At 39.9% G+C, this 24,881-nt stretch overlaps 1 protein-coding gene across 1 annotated transcript in view; it reads right to left on the reverse strand.

Moving 5' to 3' along the window:
• ADAM12 (ADAM metallopeptidase domain 12) overlaps nt 1-24,881 on the reverse strand; it is a 197,607-nt gene that overhangs the window by 151,823 nt on the left and 20,903 nt on the right. The window contains exon 4 of the mRNA XM_054382719.1: nt 6,615-6,688. Within this exon, the coding sequence (XP_054238694.1) occupies nt 6,615-6,688 (74 nt within the window). The remainder of the gene's footprint in view (nt 1-6,614; nt 6,689-24,881) is intronic.

Consider the following 24,881-nt stretch of genomic DNA (forward strand, 5'->3'; position numbering starts at 1 on the left):
CTGAAAATATTGCGTGATATTTAATATTCTACTGCTGCAATGTATGTAGAGAGTGAAATCTAAATCAGGCGTTTCATTATCTTAGAATCCGAGAACAACAGAATCATTGCAGCTAGAAAAGACATCCAAGATCATTGAGTCCAACCACCAAGATCCAACTTCACCAAGTCTGGTGCCAAACTAAGTCCCTCAGCACCTCATCTCTACATCTTTTAAACACTTCCAGGCATTACAATATTAAATGTATTGCACCAGCAAGAATATTTTCCTCTTCATTGTTGCATATTTAATTGTTAGGGACAACCCTAGAGTTGCTCTGACCGACAGATGCTGAATAAGTAAAACTTTGTGTTAACTTCAAAGCTGTCAACTGATGCAGCTCTGGAAACTACTATTCTCAGGAAAACATAGAATCATACAATCATTAAGGTTGGAAAAGACCTCTAAGATCAAGTCCAGCTTTCTACCCAACACCTCCATGACTACTACACCATTTCCCAAAGTGCCACATCTACACATTTTTTTAACACCTCCAGGGATAGTGACTCTACCACCTTCCTGGGCAGCCTGTTCCAATGCCTGACCACTCTTTCAGTAAAAAAATTCTTCCTGATGTCCAACCTAAACTTCCCCTCTTGTCTTATCCTTAGTTACGTGGGAGAAGAGGCCAGCATCAACTTCACTACAGCCTCCTTTCAGGTAGCTGCAGAGAGCAATAGAGTCTCCTCTCAGCCTCCTCTTCTTCAGGTAAAACAATCCCAGCTCCCTCAGCCTCTTCTCATAAGACATGCTCTCCAAAATCCTCACTAGTTCTAGCTGTCCTACCTATCAGACATAATATTTTTGCATGCTGTATGATCAAGGTGTGTACTTCTGCAGTACATAAAGAAATGTTAAACTTCCTCAAATCTCAGTTTTCCCATCTGAGAAAGGGGATCATTCCCCCAGTTCTTCACACATTCCAAGGCTGCAGAGCAAGGAGAAAGCATCACTGGCTCTCCTGACCTCCTGTACTCCCTCAGACCCAGGGTTGGGGCTGTGAATAAGACACAGACCTCTTTCCACCCAGGGGAGATGGCACAGCCCCACTGCCTTGCTGCTTTATGTGGCAGAGGCAAGGAAGTTTGGCCATGTTGGAGATTACAACATGCAGCCACATGAAGATCTCCAGAATGAAAATTCCAAACCTTTTGTTCTCTTCATTTGCTGCATCTTTTATCAATGCATAAATTCTTCTCTCATTGTCTCCTTCTATTAGTGTGCACTTTCTATTGGTGTATTTAAGGAGAAGTAAACAGACCAAGAAAGCAGCAGTTATTCTCCTGATGGAGCTGACCCAGGGGTCTGATTGGGCTCTGAGCACCCTGATCCTGTTAAAGATTCTGCTGACTGCAGGGAGGTTGGACCAGACAACCTTTAAAGGTTTCTTTCAGTCCAAAGAATTCTATAATTCTACCAACTCCCTCACTCCAACACACAGCTCCAAAATGACGTAGCCAAAGGTAACCCCAACTATACAACCTCAGCTGCCATTGCTAATACCAACCTAAGCTAATACTCAATTATAGATCAAATCATAGAATCATAGAATGGTCTGAATGGGAAGTGACCTCCAAAGATCATCTAGTCAAACCCCCCACCCAACCAATCTTGGTATCTTAATTCTCATACTAAATATGTTCTCCTTATACCACAAAGCTACAACAAATACTTTGACCCTTAGAGCCATGGATTGATACCACAATTATTCTAGCTGACATAGATGAATCTCCACATTTCAGTGTGGTGTAAACCTTTTGACTGTTGCCATCACATTGGGAAGAAATGGTCACCTCCATTCAAGTGAAATTTTTACTCCAATTAAAGTTGAAACTCCAACTGTCAGCTCATGCTGAAACAGTGTTGTACAGCTGCCAGCTCCAGCATTTGCAGATAAAACAGTTAGGGGTCAGAGTCATTTTGCTAAGAACAGAATTATAGCAACAAGTGCATTCTCAGAGGTCCTGTTTCTGTGTTTGGTATTTGCTTGTTTAGATGTGTTTTCTCTATTTGTATCTGAAGCCATTGATTTTATATAAGCATTTCAATTCATTAACAAATTTTCCCAGCTTTTATATCCTTTGGCACTGGAAATGTGTTGTTTCCCTGCTAAATTAATCCAGCTAAAATGTCACTTGCACACCAATCAACGTTCCTATTCGGAAAGGTCAGGCAGAAAAGAAGAGAGAACAACTTCTCTGTTAACTAAAAGAGAAAGGATTTCTGCACACTGAAGCCTCATTGGAACAGGTCACATTAGCAGTCTGCATGAAGATACCTACTGCCTGGTATTCAGACCTGCTAGAACCTCCTCTAACCTGCAGCTAAGCTTTCAAAGTGTTCTCCAATACCAGATTATTACATTCCAATACAACCTTGATATCATTTCCCCATATGGAAGTGGTGAACATGCAAGGGAGACAGTCAGAGATGCTCTTGGATCTCCAGAGATTTCAAGGATAAGGTGGGGAATTACACCATGGCCTGGGGTGGACTTGCCTACTGGTAAAACAGATGAATTTTTAGTGAGGCAGCAACCTGACCTCATATATTCTCTTTTTTTTTTTATATTGCTTTGCTAAAGGTCCTATCATAAACCTGACAAAAACAGAAAAAGAAAAAAGAAAAAAAGAAAAAAGAGCATAAAGTTAAGGTTGTCCAGAGTGCAATCTTACTTTGCAAATAAATCACAGTAAGAATCACAGAATCATAGAATGGTAGGGGTTGGAAGAGACCTCTGGCAGTCATTGATTCCAACCTCCTTGCCAAAGAAGGATCACCTATGGCAGGTCACACAGGAATGCATTCAGATGGGTCTTGAAAGTCACTAGAGAAGGAGACTCCACAACCTCTCTGGGCAGCCTATTCCAGTGTTACTATCACCCTTACAATAGAGAAGTTTTTCCTCACGTTGAGGTGGAACTTCCTGTGTTCCAGTTGTACTACAGGACACTGTTGAGAAGTGGCCAGAGAGACTGGCCTCTTCTTCTTGATACCCACCCTTCAGATATTTATAAACATTAATAAGAGCTCCTCACTTTTCTCTTCTCCAGGCTAAATAGCCCCAGGTCTCTCAGTTTTCCTCATAAGACAGATATTCCAGTCCCTTAATCATCTTTATGGCTCTCCATTGGACACTCTCCAGTATATCTCTGTCTCTCTTGAACTGGGGAGCCCAGGCTTGGACAAAACACTCCAGATGTGGTCTCACCAGGGCACAGTAGAGGGGGAGAACCTCCCTCAACCTGCTGGCCACAGTCTTCTTAATGCATCCAAGAAAGAAATGTACCTGCAAGGTGAGCTCACTAGCAGATTTTCTATGATTGACAAATTGAATTCAAGACAAATGATTTTTGGTTTTGCAACTACAGATATGCAATGCCTGAAAATTAATCACTGAAGTATTTAATGAATATGTACAAAAGTAATCCTAACAGCTGGAAACCATAGAGAGGATTTGAAACCCTAAGCTGTGAAGTGAGGTACCAGTAACTCTTCCAGAACTAACTTACAACATCTTGCCCAGTACATATGAACACATCTTGCTGAGTCTAAATATCAGAAAACACCAAACTGACATTAAATATTTCTATAGATAACAGATGGTTTAACACATCAGTCCCCACTTGGGGATGCCTAATGCATCTGAATCATGTTTCAAAATATAACTCAAGGTTTGGAAAATCTCTAAGGTTTTCAATAAATGGAGTTTAATGTTGAGACTACTCAAAACAGCTGTTTCTACTAACCATGGAAAATCACATCCATTTGGGTTTTTTTGCATGACCCAATGCAGAAATTATGTAATTTAGGGGTTTCATCCACCTCCACCCCCACCATTCTCCAAGGAACAACATGCTTTACATGAAACTCCAGTAAACTAACAGCACACGTATCAGAGCCTCATATGTGTTGTCACTTATTACTCGAGAAAATATGTTTGTGTTTAGTTCTCTCCTTCTACCTAAACAAATTATTTAATGGCTACTCCAATATTCAGCATCAATGATTTCAAAATATTTGAGCTGCATGCTTCATGCCAACATCAGGAAGAGACAGCAGGCTGGAGGAGGCAAGATCTCTATGCACATCTGCTGGTCCTTTCTGAAGCCTTGGAGACTCACAGGCAGGAGCTGCAGCATGCAGACATTGTTCCTTTCTCCTGGTATGTGATAACTTTCTTGCACCTCTGGAGTTTATATTCTACCTTAGGTCCAATTTGGCCCACTGCCACCATCTGTTACTCTCCCTCCTCTCTCTGCTCTGCAGAAATGCATTTTCTCATTATTTTGAGCATTATTTTTCACTCTATGAACCTGCAGGACCCCCTGGAAGCAGCAGCACACGCATCTGCCTTCTTCATGCCTCAAACCTCTCACCTGCTCTGCTACCCACTCATCTCTCTATTCTAGTGACAACATGCCCAACACCATCATCACAGGCAGAAGAAATGCAGCCACCAATTTCCACAGATAAGCACAAACTGTGTACCCTGAGGAGCACAGACCAGTTCTGCAGATTGTGTGTTATCTAGAGAAACGGGTTATAAGTAGACCTATACAAACTACCACTTAGCAACTTCTGCATGGACTTGCATCACTCAGATTTCTGAAAACTGAAGTCTGTAATCTTGGAGAAAAGGGAGACATGATTTTAGAAAACCATGACCAATTTATTCTGTAGTTTAGGTTCAATGAACTGCCTCATGTGCTTTGAATGCCATAGACGGGTAAGGCTAATTGTACTGGTATGGAGCACTACCTACAAGCTCCTTCTAAAATGAGGAACCTTGTGTTTTACCACCACACATGATTCTATTAGGAAGCAAATCTTATTGGTGGACACCCCACCAGAGACAGAGGTAAACTAAAAAATAATTGTTGATAAATACTATATTTCTTATGAGCAGATCTCAACATCTCCAAATCTGGTTAACCAGATGCTCAGAGACTTACGTAAATGTACTTCCATGTCCTAATTCTAAAAGAAGTGGAGATCACTTCTCACAATATTCTAAATCCAAATTTATTACAGGTATGTTCAGCAAGGCTTGTATTAGCAGTTTAATGTTCTTTTAATCGCTGACATGGAATGTAAATAGTCCTCAATTGCTGCATACTTCCCATTCCTGAAGGAAGGCACGCCCTTTGACAACGATTAAGAGAATGTAAAGTTAAATCTCTGTTTACTAAAGGAATTAAATCTTTCTCTAGTTAGTGAAACACAGCAATTGATGCATTGGGGATCTACATACCCTTCAAGGATAGGAAATTAACAACTATGGAGCATTAAAAATAATGTAATGAAATCTCAGGATTTGAACCTGGTGTTGAATAACAAAGCGAACTAGATTTTATCACAGCTGGGTAACGTTCATCTACATGGCTGGAAATAAAAACCATTTTGTACTGGTTAGCTACAGAGGACTAAAGAGGTGCCCCATTGTTTTCCATTTGGTTTGTCCACCACCAGCCTCAGGCAGCATGTACCTGACCTTCCTTGGACATTTGTTTTTTCAGGCACATTCCTTTCTCTTAAGACATAAAGCTGCACCACTTACATCTACGGTCTCTCTATAAGTAAAAAAAAAATACTTCTGCTGCCTTTATCTCACAACATGGAAACCTACAGGACGCACAGATCCTTGCTAACATTGATCAAACATTTTCTCTAGGTTGAGAGTGACCTGTGGTTGTCCTTTCACAAACAGCACATAGCTGTCCTGATCTGGATTCCCACACAATATTCCTGAGATGCTCTTAGAGGAAAAGTGGTTGAACAGTCAAGAAGGCAGACTAAGACTTTGATGGCTTTGGTTCCATTTGTCATGTACTTCCAGAGAAGTGACTTTATTCCTATATGATTCTGTACCCTGTTGTAAAACCTCTGCTGGGATTCTGCCCATGGGACCATCTCTATGGCAGCCCCTGGGATCCCCCTCTGAAAGCTCATGGAGACAAGCAGAAGCTTTCAAAAACACACAGAAGATGCCGTATTTCGAGTGCACAAACAAGAATTCAAACTCAGTTTTGCCAACAGGCCTCATGAACAGCATCAACACCTAATCATTAGCCCCATTTCAGCAATCCCAGACAGATTCCATTTAAAAGTCCAGCAGAGGCTAAGCCCTAATGCTTGACTCATCTTCCCCGAGCAGATGCCAATGGCCACTGCTCAGAGGCAGCTACGATCACAGTCAGCATGAGGAAGGATGAGTCCTCCAAAAATGTTCCAAAGACTGTAGGATTTTCCACATTACCATAAATAAAAGGGCTCACCACAGGAAAGAAGTTCAAACCCAAATCAAACAAAAATAATGGTCACAGAAAAACAGAGGGACAACACATCCATTTTCAATCCCACATAAATACAGGTGACCATAGAGATTCTTGTACTATAAGTGGTGTGCAGATGCACACAATCCAAATTGGAACAAAATCCTCTTGTTAAGGGCCTGTTCCATAAGGGACCAGTAGCAAACTTGGCTCCAGTTCAGTTTCAAACCATCAATTTTAAAATTATAACGTTTCTCAGAGAACCTCAGTACAAAGCGGATATGTAATGTGGGTACTTACTCATTCCTCTCCAGATTGATGACTAGATGTTGACTTTCAGCTTGTATGACAAACTGCAGCAGTGCTGGGTGATTCTGAAAAAGGAAAACAAGAGTTGGCTGAGTCCACACCCAGAGCCCAGAGAGCTGGACATATATCTGTTACTGTAGGAACAGGCCCTGCTTGTGAGGAGTGAGCAGCTAGAAAGAAAAGTGTTTGAGGTTTAGTTGTGGGCATGGTGGTGTTGGTTGGACTTGATGATCTTAGAGATTTTTTTGAACCTAAATGATTCTGTGATTCTATGGTGTTGCAGCTCAGTGCAAACAAAAGTTGAGAGGCAGCAAGACACTGCAGGATTTTACACCCAGACCTTCTAGATACCGTGGTGTGCCCTTAAGCAATTGCTTAATTTACAACTTTGCACATCAGTGTGCATCTTGCCTGGGAAGTTAAGCACATTGATGCAGTATATGTCAGATCCAGGAGACATCTGGCACACTTTTGAATTTTCTCTTTTTCCTCTCCATAAAATGGCATAACTACATTAAACACTATTATTTTATTAGGATATTAGGAACAATTTATTCCCTGAAATGTTTGTCAGTACCTTGAACAGGCTTCTCAGGAAAAATAATAATTAAAAAAAAGAAAGAAAAGGAAAAGATGTAGGAGTAGTTAGAAATGTGGCCACCAATATTTTCAAGCATTTGTCCAGGGCAGTGGTGGAATCCCCATCCCTGGAGGCATTTAAGAGTCAAGTAGCTATAGTGCTTAGGGATATGGTTTAGTCAAGGCCTTGTCAGTGCTAGGGTAACAATTGGACTTGATGATCTCAAAGGTCTTTTCCAATCTAGGCAATATTGTAATCTCTGTGAGAACAATAGACAAAGTATTTGTAAGTTTACACGTATTTAAGAGAATTTTCTAAACAAGACATCAGCAACAGAGCACACAGAAATCCCAGTTGCACTCCATCATGCAAGAGGGATGAGGACATCTGGATTGCATTTTCAGCACCATCGTGACTGCGTGCAATCTTCAAATTGCCTTTCCCCTGATTATAAAACAAGTTCTTGTTCATCTCAAGCACCTGAAGGTAAATCTACTATTTTTATGGAAGCTGTGAAAGAGCATCAGAAAGGTTTGGGGATCCAGGCAGGAGGCAGTGGAGGCTTAACCACTTCTTTCAGAAAGGGACAGTGCACCTACACAGGCTCTCGAAACTGTGTTACAAATGGGAATACACAGTTTACAGTGTGATGGCTACCCTTAATCCAGCAGGCTGAAGTCACATATATTTTAAGACTGTTTACACTGCACTTACATTTCATTAAACAAACTACTGGATTGTGAGATCCTCTGTTTGAAATTCCAACAGTAGCTCAGTAAATCAGTTGTTCCTCTGAACAGCTGCTTTTCTGAAGATTTATGGCAGCCAATTGCAGTACTGCAGCAGGATAATTTGAAGAGTTATGGTATTTAATTGATTTATTGAGAAAAGTGTATGAATTTGTGATTGCAACAGCAGTGCATTGATGGAGCCTCGGCTGCGTGACAGTCCAGGGCACTCTGCCTGTGAAATATTTTTTTTTTCAAACTACTTGGAAAATTGTAGATGTTTATTAAAAAGTGAAATTATGAGGACTACGTCCTAGACTAAACAAAATTGTAATTTTGTTCTAATAAAAAAGAGCTGACAAACTCCCCAGAACTCTCAGACATTATTAAGCACAGATTGTGTCTGAGATATTGTTGCTTTCTTCTAAGTGTCCTGCCCCACTGCTCATCCAAAATCAAACCTGTTTTCCCCTTTCCCCGTGCAAAACAGCAATATTGAAATTCTGCATCTCTGTGAACTTTGCAGAAACCAGATCCCACTAGAATGCTAAATAAATGCTTCAGCCTATCCTTGGCATCCAGCAAACACATGGGAGTCATTTATTGGCATGAATATTTAGCAGCAGGGTTGAATACCAAGTTAATATTAGTGCATTGGTTCCAAACCATGTAAGATATACATACTATAGTGAGTTTTGAGGGAATAAAATACAATTAATTACAATATAACACAGTAAATAATTATTGCAGTAGCACAAATGGATTCTTTTCAGCTAAAGGCTCTCTGTTACTATGTAAATAGTAACTATGTTTACTCATGAGTTCACGGTGGTACTTATTTGACAGTCAATTGATGCTACGAAGTTGTAAAGCTAAAAAAGCAGCTGCAGAATAAAACAGACTGTTGCAAGACAAAAACACCTCTGAGAGAATTCCTAAACCTGAACTTTCTTATTAAGGAGCACAATAATGTCCCCACAGTTAGGATGCTGGACTGCTCTGCATGAGACCAAGGTTCAGGTTCTTTGCTTTACCAAAGACTTCTCTCAGGCAAATGTCTCATTTCCTTATTTGCCCTCTGGGAAGAGATTAAGTGATTTTTTTTTTTTTTTTTGACTAGTAGTCATAAGCATAAACACAGAAAAAACTACCCACTGCTCAGGTGGTATGGCATTGGAAACATATCAGCATTGAAAACGGTGCATTTCAGATTTAAAATAAAAAATAAGTATTATTCAGAAGGGGGGAGGGGAGTGTTAGGGGTTTCCTCCCCTCATTGTTTTAATGTGTACACTTGTGAAACACGATCAGACATTTACTTTTTTTTTTTTTTTTTTGGGAGGGGGGGCGGGGTGAGAGGGGGCAGTACTGATGGAGTCTCCCCTGAAGGGTTCTGCTACAAGACCTTAAAAGCTCATTTTGAATCTCACAGAGCACCACAAAACTTCCCACTAAAAATTAATATTTTTCAAAGTGAGTTGTAAGATGAAATGGGAATCACTATGAATACAGAGATTAGAATGCTGTTTTATATTTTCTATTAAGAATAATAAAAAAACATGTTGTCAGGGCACACACTCTTCTGCTCAGAACATTTCAGCAAGAACCACTTGTTATAAGCTCCTAAGAGTCACAACAAATGATTTTCATGCTGAAACAACTTATTTGCACATTGAAACCTCTAAAACTATCAAATGTTGAAATGAACCTTATGAGAGCAGCATTATATAAACCATTACAAATAATTTTGTATGGTTCTACCTTCTTGTCTCTGCAGGCTGGTGTCTTCTAGTTCTGTCTACTCTTAAACTACAATTTGCAGCTTTCTTTTTTGACCATGTTGTTGAGTAAGAGAAGATTTAATCAATCAAACCATTCTGTGGTATCCTAAGAGGAAGAACTAACTTCAAGATGACTGAAGCTTTGCTCTCCATACTTTTCTCTCTTATTTAAAGGATTTACTCTTGAAACCTACATCAAATTGTATCAGCAGAAAAGTATTTCCCCCATTTATTTGGTCCTTGCTTGTTGGTGTGCTGAGGGTTGTGGATTTGATTTGCATTGTCATTGGTGAAACTAAATATTCTGAAGGAAATTAGTGAAACAAGAAGTTAAGGCCAAGCAAGAATTCTCTCTGATAAAGCAGATAAAAAAGAAGTTAATAAAGTACTACTTGAACAAATAGAAGCTGATGAGATACTAGACTGCTTCTGAGGCAGAGGAGTTCTCTTGTTCTCTTGCAGTGGAATTAAAATCACTATGCACTAGCAAAACTAGTTTACCTGCTACACATTTTAAAGTACTATTATTTTTTTTGGTTTGTGTGGTTTCTCCCCCCCCCCCCCCCCCCCCCCCCCACCTTTAAATCACATTGATCTCCAGATCTTCACATAGAAAGAATGGTTTGAGGATTAAGGACCTCATCTGTGAACCTGAAGATGGTGTTGGGATCCCAGCTCTACCACAGATTTGTATCTCATCTGGAACAACTCCATTTCATTGTGGGAAACAGCAAAACCCTCCGTCTGATAATAATAATGTGATCACATCCAAAAAGGAAAAACAAACCTATAACCCCTTTTCCCCCAAACCAACCAACCAAAACCAAAACCAAACACAAACAAAGGAAAAAAGAAAACAAAGCAACCAAACAAACCCCCACAAAGCCCAAATGAACAAACACCAACAAAACAAAACAAAAAACACCTAGGGTTTTATGCCTGAAATACTAGTAGCTGTCTATAAGCAGCAGATTGGTGAAATACCCATTCCAGAATTTGAATGCAAAGCAGTTGCCACTGAGCATATTTTTCTGCACAGTAATCTAGGAAATGTCTTAATAATTTCTGGATCGTCTTTGAGCTGTGGAGCTGGCATGCACTGTGATCACACTTGTGGTGCTGAGCTTTTCCCCTGACACTGACTGTTAAGACTGGGGTGGAACACTTCAAGTCATTGCTTATTGCATTTGAAGAGATAGAAAGCTGATGAAGTGAAGAGTCCTAATGCATGTGTCTTTGCAAATTCCTCTCTATAAAAGATAAGGGACTTTATTGGACTAAGATATATGAGCTAGACCAGCATATACAGCTTTGAGAAAAAGTACTCTAGCAACTACATAATGGAAATGAAAGGAAATAGCTATAAGCAAGGTAAAGAGTTAAACTCAAAACAGCAGCATTAATTCATTTGGAAAGAAAAATGCCTTTTCAGCTCTATCAGATGTCCAAATCCAGTGTTTGGGAACAGAGATCTGCACAAGAACTAGAACCAAAGGGGTAGTTTTCCTTCTCTAGTTTCAAAGTTTAAAATTATACCTTAACATGGAAGACTGAAATAGGCAGGTTTGTTTAATCCAGCAGAGTGGTTTCCAGGCCCTCCAGAGATGCAATTAACTTTGCTAAAGCCAACCTTACAACAGGGTCACTTTTTCATGTGTGGTCAAATTGATCTACACTCGTGAAGATGTCACATGAATTGTCCTGATAGGTCACTGGTGGGACACTCCTATTCTGAAATAGGTCAAAACTGACAACATAATAAAGAAAGAAAAAAAATTAATCATAGGAGAAACATGGATTGCAATTAGTTGTGTGCAACAAGGCTTCTGAAATTTATTATGGAGCAAATTAAATACGTAGCAAAACCTCACAGGCTGTCACATTTTACAAATAGTTGCCTGGGCTTATGTTTGAAGAATCAAAACATCAATAACAAGCATAGGAGAAGATTCTGGAAGCCACATCAGCCTTGCCATTGCCGTACCAGACCACAGCAACAAAGTACAAATTTCCTGTAGGATGTGTAAAGGACACAGCGATGTAAGAGATGAGAGCCATTTGTTTTGACCTGCTACCACAAAGCCAGCCTGGCTCTAATCCATATGTGGTGGTGGATGGTAGCTTAACACAACATTTTATAAAAGAGTTGGATGCAGAAGCAAATCAGTGTTTATGAAAACAGAGAGAGCAACAGTGAAGAGACACCTCCATAATGTAGAGAAACCAGAATATTTTTCTGAAATGTCAATGTGTATTTAGAGCAAAACTAAATACATGGCCCATCCATGCAGAAAATACCTACTGAATGCTGGCTAAAAGCAGTGAAAGAGGACTGATGCCTTTTGGTGAGCTGGTTTCTTCCAGCATTAACACATACCCAACCACAACTGATGGTGTGATAGTTGAAATATTCTATCAGGGGATTATTTGGGAGTAGTTTTTAATTCAGAGTCTAAACCATTCCAAAAAGTGCCAGTATTCTCTTTAAGCCTCTATTTTCTTTCATAGTATCATAGAATGGTTGGAGTTGGAAGAGACCTTAAAGATCATCTAATTCCATGGGCAGGGACAACTTACACTAGACCAGGTCGCTCAAAGACCTATACAGCCTGGCCTCAGACACTTCCAGGGATGCAACATACACAACTTCTCTGGGCAACCTGTTCCAGTGTCTCACTACCTTCATGGAGAAGAATTTCCTTCATATATCTAATATAAATCTCCCTTCTTTCAGTTTGGAACCATTACTCCTCAATCCTATCACAGTACTCCCTGATAGAATCCCTCTGCATATATCCTGTATGTCTCTTTACAGTACTGGAAAGCAGCTAATAAGGTCTCCATGGAGACCTTTTCTGTTTCTCCTTTATGCCCCTGAAAACAGAAATTCCAACACAAAAAAGTGAGGGTCATAAGCGCACATTATCTCTTAAGCATATCTCTGGAAATGAAAGCCTTTTGAGATCAATCAGCTAGATACATTCCACACAAGTCTAGATGTGTTCTCTTGTATCTGAAGAGCTAACATGAGTAACTAGAAATTACCTGAGGAAAGAATGCATGATTTGCAACAGGGAGGAATTCTGTGCCATTTTCTGCTATCTGTATGAATATAACTTTTTTTCCCCCATTGATTTGCTCAGACACTGATATTCTGTGTTGGTGCCTTCACAAGCTAAAGAGTATGTTTATAGCTATCAGATTTTTGGGTTGATATTACTCCTTCACTGTAATACAGAAAGAGGGAAAAGCTGGGAAATCTATAAGAAATAAAACCACCTGTGGAAACTTACCAGGATAACTGGAATCCAATCCAACAAAAGCAAGCTGTCCACAAAGTCTATACATTTAAGACAATTGCAATCAGCAAAGAATTTTGGGCAACAAAGCTGGCAAAAGGTCTAGAGAACAAGTCTCATGAAGAGCAGCTGAAGAAGTTGGGATTGTTTAGTCTGCAGGAGACTGAGGAGAGACCTCATTGCTTTGTACAACTTCCTGAAAGGAGGCTGGAGTGAGGTGAGGGATTGATCTCTTCTCTGTAGTATCAGGTGACAGAATGAGAGGAAATGGCCTCAAGTTGCACCAGAGGAGGTTTAAGTTGGACATTAGGAAAACCTTCTTTCCTGAAAGAGTGGTCAGGCATTGGAACAGGCTGCCCAGGGAGGTCACTGTCCCTAGAGATGTTCAAGAAATGTGTAGGCATGGCACTTAGAGCTATGATTTAATGGCCATGGTGGTATAAGACTGACAGTTGGACAGTTAGTCTTGGTGGTCTCTTCCAACCAAAATAATTCTATGATTCGATGAATACTTTAAATTCCATGCAATGCTTTTAAATCAATAACCATTTCTTCCATTCCTCTGGATTTAGTTTAGAAGCAAAGTGGTTTTGGAAACAAGAGGCTGTGTTACTTGCAACCACCTCCAACCCCAAGTGATATTTCACATGGACATGGAAAGTATCAACATTTAGCTCACATTGTTTTGTAAGCTCCTGAGGGCAGCAAATTCAGCGGTGCTTTCCTGCCTGTCAAATGACAGGCATTTGTCCCTGTGGCTGTATATAATGAGCAGCCACAAAGAGAACAGACTCTTTAGTTTTGCAGCTCTTTTTTTTTTTTTTTTTTTTTTTATGGTATAGCAAAGAATCACATCACCTTAACAAATTGGCCAGAAATTGTAGAAAACCAGAGAACTTCCACATTTTATTCCCAACTTTAAAATAAAGTGATTCTTTGAATAGAGAACAATCATACTCTTCTCTTTCTGCTGACTCTACAAATGGATGCAAGATTCTTCTATCTGGAAGGCATAATTTCTAATACAAATTTCTTTTTTGCCCCCCCCCCAGTTTTTCTTACCTCCCTCTATAGCAAATCAATCTGCTGTTTAGAGGCAGTCAGGTGTTTCCACCCTCTTCTTTTCCTGCTTCCTACGCTGTATATAAGCTGCTGCTCACCACAATATAGAGCATAAGCCATCACACGTGAGGTCCTGAAGCAGCAACACAGGAACAGCAGTTCTTCTGCCCCTTCCCTACCTTCTTTCCAGGAGTAGAAAACCCCACCATAGAACTCATGGCCATGTATAAAACAAGAGGAAGAGGACAACCTCAGCAATGACTCGAATTTAGCAGAATTCTGTACATAAGCTAAGAAGATTTTCAATTCAAATGAAAGCCAATAAATATTTAGATCCATTGTCTCTACACCACCAGCAGTTCTAGCCTCTGGCCATCAGGTTATTTGGCAACATCTGCAGAAGCTCCTCCAAATCTCTATAAAGGCCTATTTAAATTAAAAGTTCCTCACTTGCTGTTGCTATCCCAGGGTCCCTATCCAGAGTTAAAAATTCAAGCAAATAATGTTCAAAAAAAGAGGAAACTGAGAACTTAATTGTGCCAGACCAAAATCAATAAAACTACACATTTCTAGCACAGTTTCCTGGTTTCCATGCAGAAATACAAAGCTAATGTCCACTCTGGGAAAAGGAAAACATGCTTACAATTCAACTACATCCTTTTTGTGAGGTATTCCTGATTTATATCTTTTTAAATTAAGGAATAACCCAGCCAAAACATTCTCAAAATGTCATAACTTTATGAATCAACTATTGCAGAATCAAATCCAAAATAACCAGTTTTATTTGATATTAGGAAAAATTTTCTTTACAGAAAGAGTGGTTGGGCATTGGAACAGGTTGCCCAGGGAGGTGGTGGGGTCACTGTCTTTGGGGGTGGTCAAAAATGTGTAGGCATGGCACTTTGGGATATGGTTTAGTGGCCATGGTGGTTGGTTGGACTTGATGATCTTAGAGGTCTTTACCAACCTTAATGATTCTAGAATTCTGTTCTATGGTGTTTTAAAGAAATATGCATCTTCTGAGCCTGAGTTGTTACTCTGTGAATTTATGTGGTGTCACTTAAATGGTATGAAAGCAGAATCCAACATTTCAGAGACTCACAGAATGCTGGGTGGTAGCAGCAACCTCCAAAGATCATCTAGGCCAACTCCTCTGCTAGACCAGGATCACCCTACTGTCCTAGTCAGTTTGCTCTCTAGACCAAATTAAAATATATGGAGACAATTCTGATAAGCATATGTTTAAGTTTACATCCCGAAAACCCAAAATCCTGTCTTCTTCATAGATGCATTTAATGCATGCTCTGGGACCATGGCCCCACCCCAGCCTTGTGTCAACTAGATGAATAATTCCATCATCCAATAATCTTGCACTGGGATAATAAGGGTTTCCTTCCTCCTCAAACCTTGTAATTTCCACCATATTTTCCACTATCAGTCACTGAAGTAGCACTAGAATATATTTAAATGCATTTGCCCAGTTAAAGAGAGATTTACAGAAAATTCATTACTTTTACATTAAAAAAAAAAAGAAAGAAAAAAGAGAGAGAGAAGTAAAATGTGTTTTCCCTTTTTTTTTTTTTTTTTCAATTAAATCTAAGCAGTGCAAATAGGGAAGCCTTGGTTTCTAAAGCTGCTATCCTGGTTAGAAACAGGTGAAAATTCATGTTGTCTTCACAGGACCAACTTTGAAACAATAGAAAAATCTGTCAGAGATTTCTGAAAACAAGCTCAGAGGACAAACACAAGTGAATTCTGAAAAAGGAGGGACTGGTGTTGCCAGGACCTTGAAAAAGCTGACTAGGAGGGAGCTTCACTATCCTCTGCGTCAGGATGAGATTTGGGAGAGGGATGCATGCTGTAACACAAACCAGCCAGGGAGAGGTATTGAAGCCCTCCCTGTGTCTTTGTAGCAGGATGGATGCAAACCAACATAAACCAAGGTTTGGTATGTATTTATTACACTTCTCTGCATGCCTGATGACCTGCAAGGAGTCTGCTCCACAGCTGGGAGCGGGTGAGTCGTTGGATTCACGGATGGCAGAGGAAAGAAGAAAGAAGAAAGGAAAATGCAACAACATATGGTTCTGACTGAGTGGAAATGACTGCACCAAACTGTGAACTCAATTTTGTATTAAGAACAACTAATGAAAATAATACAGAAATGCCTACGCTTTTAGCCAGCTCTTATCTACTGGGATATATCCCAAACAGACCTCCACTTCTGAAGGAGAAGAGGCTCCAGGGAGACTTTCTTGTGGCCTTTCAGTACTTAGAGGGGCTGATAAGAAAGATGGGTACAGACTTTTTAGCAGAGCCTGCTGTGACAGGACAAGGCATGATGGTTCTAAACTAAAAGACAGAGGTTTAGACTAAATACAAGAAAGAATTTTTTTACTCCATGTATGGTGAAGCGCTGGCCCATGTTGCCCAGAGAAGTGATAGATGCTCCACCCCTGGAACCATTCCAGATCAGGTTGTTCAGGGCTCTGAGAACCTGATCTAGTTGAAGATGTCCCTGTTCACTCTAGGGTGGTGGACTCAGATGACCTTTAAAGGTCCCTTCCAACCAAGACCAATGTATGATTTTATGACTAGCAACAGAACTATCTAAGGCCACCAAATTTTTTTCTGTCAGGTACTGACTTGACCTCATGGAGCACAGGACTTTCTGCCTAGACTATCAGTGCAATTGCTAGGCTCTCAGCTTGGAAGCAGCTCGAGAACTGTAGTGCTTTTTAATTTGAGTTTGATGGAGGGCTGTGTTGCTTCCTATCACAACCCCCTCCCGAAGCTGGCTGGGAAGACCATGCCCTGCCCATCCTCTGACACACCAAGACCTTGTCAAAGAGGTTGGCTGAATCAATGCACGTTTTAACTTACTGAAAGATTTGCAGGCCTTGAGCAACCTGGTCTAGTGGAGGGTGTCCCTGCCCGTGGCAGAGGGGTTGGAACCAGACGATCTTTAAAGTCCCTTCTAACCCAAACCATTCTATGAATCTATGAATATAAAGGTCTTTTTAATACTAAAAAAATACTAATTGAAGGGTCTGGATAGAACAATAAATCCTTCCCTACATTGGTTTTCCTTCCTGTGTTCATAGAATAGGAAATTACCTTAGAGATCCTCTACTCCAACCTCCCCACCATGGGCAGGGATACCTTTCAACAAGACTCAGCTGCTCAAGGCCTCATCCAGCCTTGCCTTGAACACTCCCAGGGAGGAAGCATGCCACAACCTGGGCAACCTGTTCCAGAGTCCACCATCCTTGTACTCAAGATCCTAAGATCCAGTCTAAACTTCCTGCCCCTCAGCTGAAAATCATTCCCTCTTCTGTAACTAGACATACCCACAGCCCTTGACCTTAAGTTCAGCAAAGGTGACTAGATATCACACAGCCTTGGAGGTGAGAGAAGCACATGGCCACTCCTCCTCCTGGTACCTGCTGCATGCCAGGTCTTCTTGTGGCAGCCTTTCAACCCTGGATGATGATGAGTCACTCTGTTAGAGGGATGTTTAGCACCTTAAAAATTCAGGCTCAACATTAAAAAGGTTTCTCTGACTCAAAAAATGGACTAAGAACTGGCACAGGAATGAAATAACCTGGAATGTGCTCAAAGTAAAACCACAGTCATTATACAGTATTTACACTGAATCACAACTGTTCATTCTGCTATCAAACAGATGGGAGCAAAAAGTACCTCATTGTTGGAATACGTTATGTGCTGCTTAAACAATGCTTGGTGGAAGGCTGTGCAAAGAAAACAAACATGTCTGTTCCACAGTAAAGTGTTACAAAACACAACTTAATAGAGCTGGCAGCTAGGAAGCAATTGCAGTGGGTCTGGGTAGTCTTATTGAACAGAACTTGCTGCAGACGGTCCTTTGCAATTTGGGTAATTAGAATGGGAATGAGCAGCTGTTGATATTTGCCAATTTAAATCGTACGTGAACTTCTTTGAGGGCTGTGCCACGGAAATGGAGTAGATCCCATCTGGGTTTAAAACTACACATAGCTTTAAAAGCAGAATGCCTCCTCTTTGTAAGGACGCAGGGGACTTTGATCTCCTTTTACTAGAAGTTTGATTACAACATCATAGTCTTCCAAAGTACTCAAAAAATTCAAGGTGAAGTAGGGACTGTGTCAGACTGTCAACCAGCTACCCGTTGTTGTTATATTTTATGCACCTCACTACCTTTGTCCTGCCATGCTTTCTGTGAGTATTCCCACCTAACAGAATCATAGAATTGATTCAGGTGGAAAAGACCTCTAAGATCATAAAGTCCAACCATCAACCTGCCACCACCACGGCCATTAAACCATGTCCTGAAGTGCCACCTCCCCATGTTTCTTGAACACCTCCAGGGATAGTGACCCAACCGCCTCCCTGTGTAGTACTGCATTCTACCACCCTCACATTCACTGTGTTTTAACAGAGCCAGAGCTGAACATCAAACCTGAACTCCTTTAGAAGCATCTCCTCTCTCCTTCTATGCACATAATTATGCAGCATACATTTGTAGGGAGCTCAGAATGTGCTGTGCACTGTGGGGGATAAGAATTATGATGATAATTACTTCTAAGTTCATAAAGATAAGAAATGGCACATCCTCCAGATCATATCAGAAAATGTTCTCTGCAGTCGGAGCTGTCTGGCAGAATGAGGAGGACACAAGCAGATGAGTTCCATGGGGGTTGTATGCACAATGTATTTGTGTGTGCTGGAGAAGAAGCAGGTCAAAAGAGTGATGTTTCAGGAACAAATTAAGTCCATTCTGAACTGTGCTAATTACAGACATTATCTGAGCCACTTGCTCATTGCTTATATCCCATCAGTGCCACCTGCATCCTCAGAGCTACCTGTGACAGTCCCAGGATGGAGGTTTCTCCACATCCATACAGAACAGTTACAAAACTGTTGAAGAGCAAAAAAAACTAGAGGTGCTCCTTTAAACTAAAGGAGGGGAGATTTAGACTTGATACAAAGAAGAAAGTTCTTACAATGAGGGTGGTGAAACACTGGCCCAGGTTGCCCAGAGAGGTGGTAAATGCCCTATTTCTGAAAACATTCCAGGTTAGGTTGTCTGGTGCTCTGAGCAACCTGCTCTAGTTGAAGATATCCCTGCTAACTTCAGGGGGGTTGGACTAGAAGACCTTTAGAAGTCCCTTCCAACCTGAATCATTCCATGATTCTGTAATTCTATGAAAAATGAAACCCACAGCTGGCCTCCTCCCAGTATTTCTGTGTTTCACCTAACTAACAGGGAAAGAAATAACAAAAAATACAGTAGCAACTGTCCACTGAGGAACAGAGGTGGCCACCCATTTGACTAAACTGCATGTCAACTCAGAGTACTTCAAGAAAGCCCATAAATTATTCTATCACTGAAAGAGAATTTCAGATGCTTTTTGTCTCCCGTCAATATGAATCTGGCTGGGCTCTGTAAGTTATATTAAATGCACATGTATCTCCTTCAAGCCACATTTCATGCTCTCCAAACATCTTTCTCCAAATTAGATCCTTTCATATTCCTTGAAAAGCTCAGTTCTTAATTAGGAAAGAGTTCTGCTTCTCCGTTACCATTAATTCATTTTGATTTCAGGATTTTGAAGCCAGAGTAATTGCAACTAAATGAAACTTACTGAAAGGCAAGGTGTAGGGGGAGGAAGAAAAGAAAATAAAAAAGATACAATCAGTTTCAGACAATGAAAAACGTTTGAATTTCTAAATGCAAGTAAAGGGTAGGTCTAAATGTCCTGACAAAACTGAACCCTTGACAATGCAACAATCTTCAGAGAAGCAATGATATGTGTTTTGCTTCTCTGAATGAACTCAGAGGGTTGGCTAGATTAATGCTTAAATCACTTAATTATTTGGCTTAATTCATACGCTGTTCTTTGCTTTCAGATCCCTCCTGCTCCCCTCCAATCACACTGCTCCAATGCACCAGGTCTGTGCCAAGACCTCTGAGCTCAGGCTTCATTCTATCTAAACATCTTCTCAGATTATGTGGCTCAGATTAAATCTTCTTTGCTAATTTGTTATTGCAATCACAGATGTCCTTCTGGATGCAAGTTCCCTTTTGCATCACAAATACTGGAATGCAAACCAGAAGTGAGGAGCTGGTATCTAATTTCCACTCGTTCAAACCATAATTTGTCTCTGATGATCTTCTGAAGATGACAAATGAGTTATACAAAGACAGATACAATATTAATTCTTTTTAAACTAATGGAAGACAAGATTTCATTCTGGTCTTGGGCTACACAAGATAACTTGACAAACTTTCCAAAGCTGTACTTCTAAGACCCATGAATCCTTTTATATCCTGGAATGTGCCCTAAGAAAAAGAAGGATCTGAAGATCTCCTAGCAAAGCAAATGATATTGCAAACCTGTGGGCAGCATCTCACATTCTTCTACTTAATTAGAAAGAGACTTTGCTTACAGATACCCTCATCTTTACATTTACAGCCTCACAGAAAATAAATGGCACAAAGTAGCGTGGAAAAAACTTATCTAAGAGAGTGCTCCATAAAATAAAACATTTATATGTTATTCTGCATGATACCCAGGAATTTCAAGTATTACTGACCAGTATATGTCTTAACACAAAGAAAAAATACAAATGAAAACGTCATTAGCATTAATATAGGCACACAAAAACTATAAACAAAATGCATCTATTAATTACAAAATATTTTTAAATACATGTAATTAGATTATAGAATCCATCTGTATCCAGTTTTGGGCTCACTCAGTTCAAGAGAGTCAGGGATATACTGGAGAGAGTCCAATGGAGAGCTATGATGACAATTAAGGGACTTGAAAGTTTCTCCTGTGAAGAAAGACTTTCCTATGAAGAAAGACTTTCCTATGAACAAAGACCTGGGCTGTTTAGTCTTGAGAAGTCTGAGAGGGGATCTTGTTAATGCCTGTAAGTATCCGAGAGGTGGGTGTCAAGATAAAGGTGCCAGTCTCTTGTCAGTGGTGGCCAGTAATAGGACAAGGAACAATGGGTACAAGCTGCAACACAGGAGGTTCCATCTCAAAATGAGGAGAAACTTTTTTACTGTGTAAGTGATGGTGCACTGGAACAGACTGCCCAGAGAGGTTGTGGAGTCTCCTTCTCTGGACCTTTCAAAACTCTCCTAGATGCATTCCTGTGTGGCCTGCCCTAGGTGATCTTCCTTTGGCAGCGGAGTTGGACTTGATCTCTGGAGGTCTTTTCCAACTGCTAATGTTCCCTAATTCTATAATTCTATGTATCTTTCCAAATCTAGATATTTGTCCAAATTGATATATCTATCTAAATCTGCATCTAATTCCTCTTGTAGATAAGTTACTTGAGTATTTTCAAGAACTACCCGGGCTCACAGAAAATCTGTTTCTTTTCTTATTACTTGTGGATTCAATAAGAATAAGCTATAAAATTGTATTTATAAATCAAGTTTTCTCTTGACATATTAGATGAACTTGTGAGTCTAAAAAAATAACTCCTGTACATAGGTTATATAAATTGATATTAAAGTGCAGCAAAGATCTGCTTTGCGCTAAATCATCTAGAAATAGCACACCCTTTCTGCATTGAAGGGCATGAGGTAAATAACAGAAGAGGAGGTAAAAAACAGATAATCAATTATTTCAGTTGGCTTCAGGGTTAGTGCTCAAATTTTCAGCCCCTTAGAGAAAAAGCAAAAATCAATATAGCACAGTATTTTGAGATAACAAAGAAAGAAACATCTCAAAGGCATTTGCAACACATGCTAAAAGTAGAAAGAAAAGTCCTCTGTCACCTTCAACTGCTCTAGCTCATAGTGTAAATGAACAGGAATATTCCAAACTGACTGCACAGAAAACAGAAAAAGGAAAGTTCTGCAGAAAGATCCCAAAACGTTGCAGTTAGGCAGCCTCAGTCTCATGGGCCAATGTAGCAATACAGAATGAGCAAGAATATTCTTCAGTTCGTCCATGGGATTCTGGAGTCACATACTCATAGAGGCTGTGGGAAAATAGCCCTGACAGTAGCATTAAAATTATGGAAGAAAGTAGTTGTTTGCACATCTTAAAGATGAGGACCATGTCGAGTTCCATCCGCAAACTCTATTTTAATTCTACTTTATGCAACAGGCCCACTTTCCAAGACCTACCTGTGTAAAACCCAGGTTACCAGACCATCCCAACATGGGAGAAACCTCTAACTGCCTTTCTGGACAGCCTGCAGTCGTCTTTATGTTAAAATATCATTCAAAAATATATTTCAATGTTCACCCCTCTTCTTGTCACTCCAGTATTTGTACGAGTCCTCCTCTGTTTTGCCCCATACCAGATGGCAGGGAATTAGCACAGGTAAGAGAGGATAATAAAGGTCATCTGAGACAAGTCTGATTTATGTGGGTTTGCCTGAGCTCTGATTTAAATATTGTTGATAAGCTCAAATTCTGCTTCTTATTTCGATTTCAGAGATATTTCCCCTCCACACCCAGGATAAAACTGCAATGGGAATTTCAGCAAAACAGTTTTCCCAGCGATGGGCTATAATACATTGGTTATTTAGATATTTTCACTAAATAAATTGTGTGCCGTATGCTGCTGAATTTCCATCAGCTTTGGGGATTTATTGTCTTCTGAGGGAAAATTATCACTTTTAGACACAGAGAAGCCTTCCTTTTAGAACTACAACTCAACTATCCTGTCACAGAATCATTAAGGTTAGAAAAGAGCTCTAAGATCATCAAGTCCGACTGTCAACCCAACACCACCATGCTCACTAAATTATATCCTGAAGGGTGATGTTCTACACATTTTCTTAGCACTTCAGGGGTGGTGATTCCACCACCTTCCTGGGCAGCCTGTTCCAATGCCTGACCACTCTTTCAGAAAAGAATCTTTTCATAATATCCAACTTAAACCGCCCCTGGTTTAACTTGAGAAAAAAAAAAAAAAGATAAAATAAAACCAGAAAAATCATATTTTCCAGCTTATTGTTAGGAAGAGTTGGTAACCACAAAAGAGATATATAACTGAAGAGCACTGAGTGAAAAAATCTGTTGAACACCTGAAAATTTCTAATAGGCCAACCACAGCATTATCCACCCCAAACACGCCATGCTCTGCATCCCATCCACTTCCTATGTAGCTACTGGCACAAAACTGCAGAAAAGATACTGAAATGAAAAAAAAAAAGAAAAAAAAAAAAGGATTCACAAGCAGCTCTGTACTGAAGATGTTTTCGTTCAAATGTTCCTTCTAAAAAAAACAACCTCAAAACCATCACCAAGTCTCTGTTTGCTGCTAATTAAAACGGAGACAGATCTGCAATACAACCCATGTGATCTACTAGGACTTTACAACTCCAGTGTACCAGGATGTGTTTTGAATTACTTCATGCTTATTGTAAACAGTTGAAATTGTCATGTCAAGATTTGGTCTATTTAGGATGCATTGCAGTTAATTCCTCTCCTCCCTTCCCCCTTCCTGAAGATCTTTTGAAGCTTTGATGCTTCTCAGAATAACAGATGACACAGATAGGAGTCTGCTGCTACACCCAGCTTTGCTGATGGCATTATACTCCCAGAAAGCCTGGGAATGAAGCCTGATTATTGCTGAGTAACAGGTTTTCCATAAAATTCAGAAGGATATACAAAAAGAGACCTCACTCAGCTTTGAAAAGATATGCTATAAAATACTGAGATTAATACTTTGGAAAGAGGTAACAAAGAAAATGCTCCTTCAGGACACAACCAACAGCTCACAAGGACACTATTTAAAAAAAAAAAACTCAATCAAGAGAATTCCTTATACATGTCTTTCTTTGAGCATCCATAATTCCTCAAAGAAACAATTTCCTCAGGATGTCTACTACTGTTTTCCAAAACTATCTTCCACTATTCAGCAAAGCCAAGTGCTGGGTCCTGCATGTGGGTCACAACAACTTTGTGCAACACTCCAAGCTTAGGGACTGTGACTGGAAAGCTGCCTACTTTATATTTTTATATATAGTATAATATATATCACAATATATATTAATATATATTATACAACAATATGTATTATTAATAGTAATGATAAATAAAATACATAATTTAAAACAAACAAATAAAAAGCTTCTCATTTTCATTTCACTCAGTTGAGAGAGGATGGTAGTTAATGTCTTAGTTGTCTGTGTTTTATTTACAGTCTGGCTCTAAAACGTGAAGAACTAATAGTTAGAAAAGAAAGAAAAGCTATGGGACAAAAATGTCTTCATCCTAGGTAAGAAATCAAAGTGCCCCCTATGAAGTTTTAGGTATTTAACAACACAGAAAAATCTAAAATCCAAACCTCATTCTTTGCAACACAGAGGTAACAAAAGTGTACAAAAGAGGGTTTTATAGAGGACATGGAATGGTCTCCACTTGACATCAAATCACAGAAAATAAGGCTTACGAGACTTTAGAGGTTCCTGCCTCATGCCAGGATCAACTATATCTCTCTCAATAGCCACTGTTTCTGTGGGGTTTTTTCCTGAAAATCAAGTGCACTCAGAGACTTCAGAGCTTACCTACTCACTACGTGCATGTAAATACATCCTTTTCTCATTACCTTTATAACTGAGCTCTTAATTGCTGCCTTGTAAGGCCATTCTTCTTGTCCCTGATAGACAGGGAACATATCTAACAGTCACATAGAAACTAATTACTCCTTCTTACTTTCCTGCAGCATTCACATATAGGAAGATTTATCTTGTTTCTGCCCAGCCTCTTCCCCTCTAAACTGACAGTGCCAGTTCTTTGGTCCTCACCATGGATCATGGTTTCACATCTC

This window comes from Indicator indicator, chromosome 7 (assembly GCF_027791375.1).
Source record: "Indicator indicator isolate 239-I01 chromosome 7, UM_Iind_1.1, whole genome shotgun sequence".
NCBI classification, from domain to species: Eukaryota; Metazoa; Chordata; class Aves; order Piciformes; family Indicatoridae; genus Indicator; species Indicator indicator.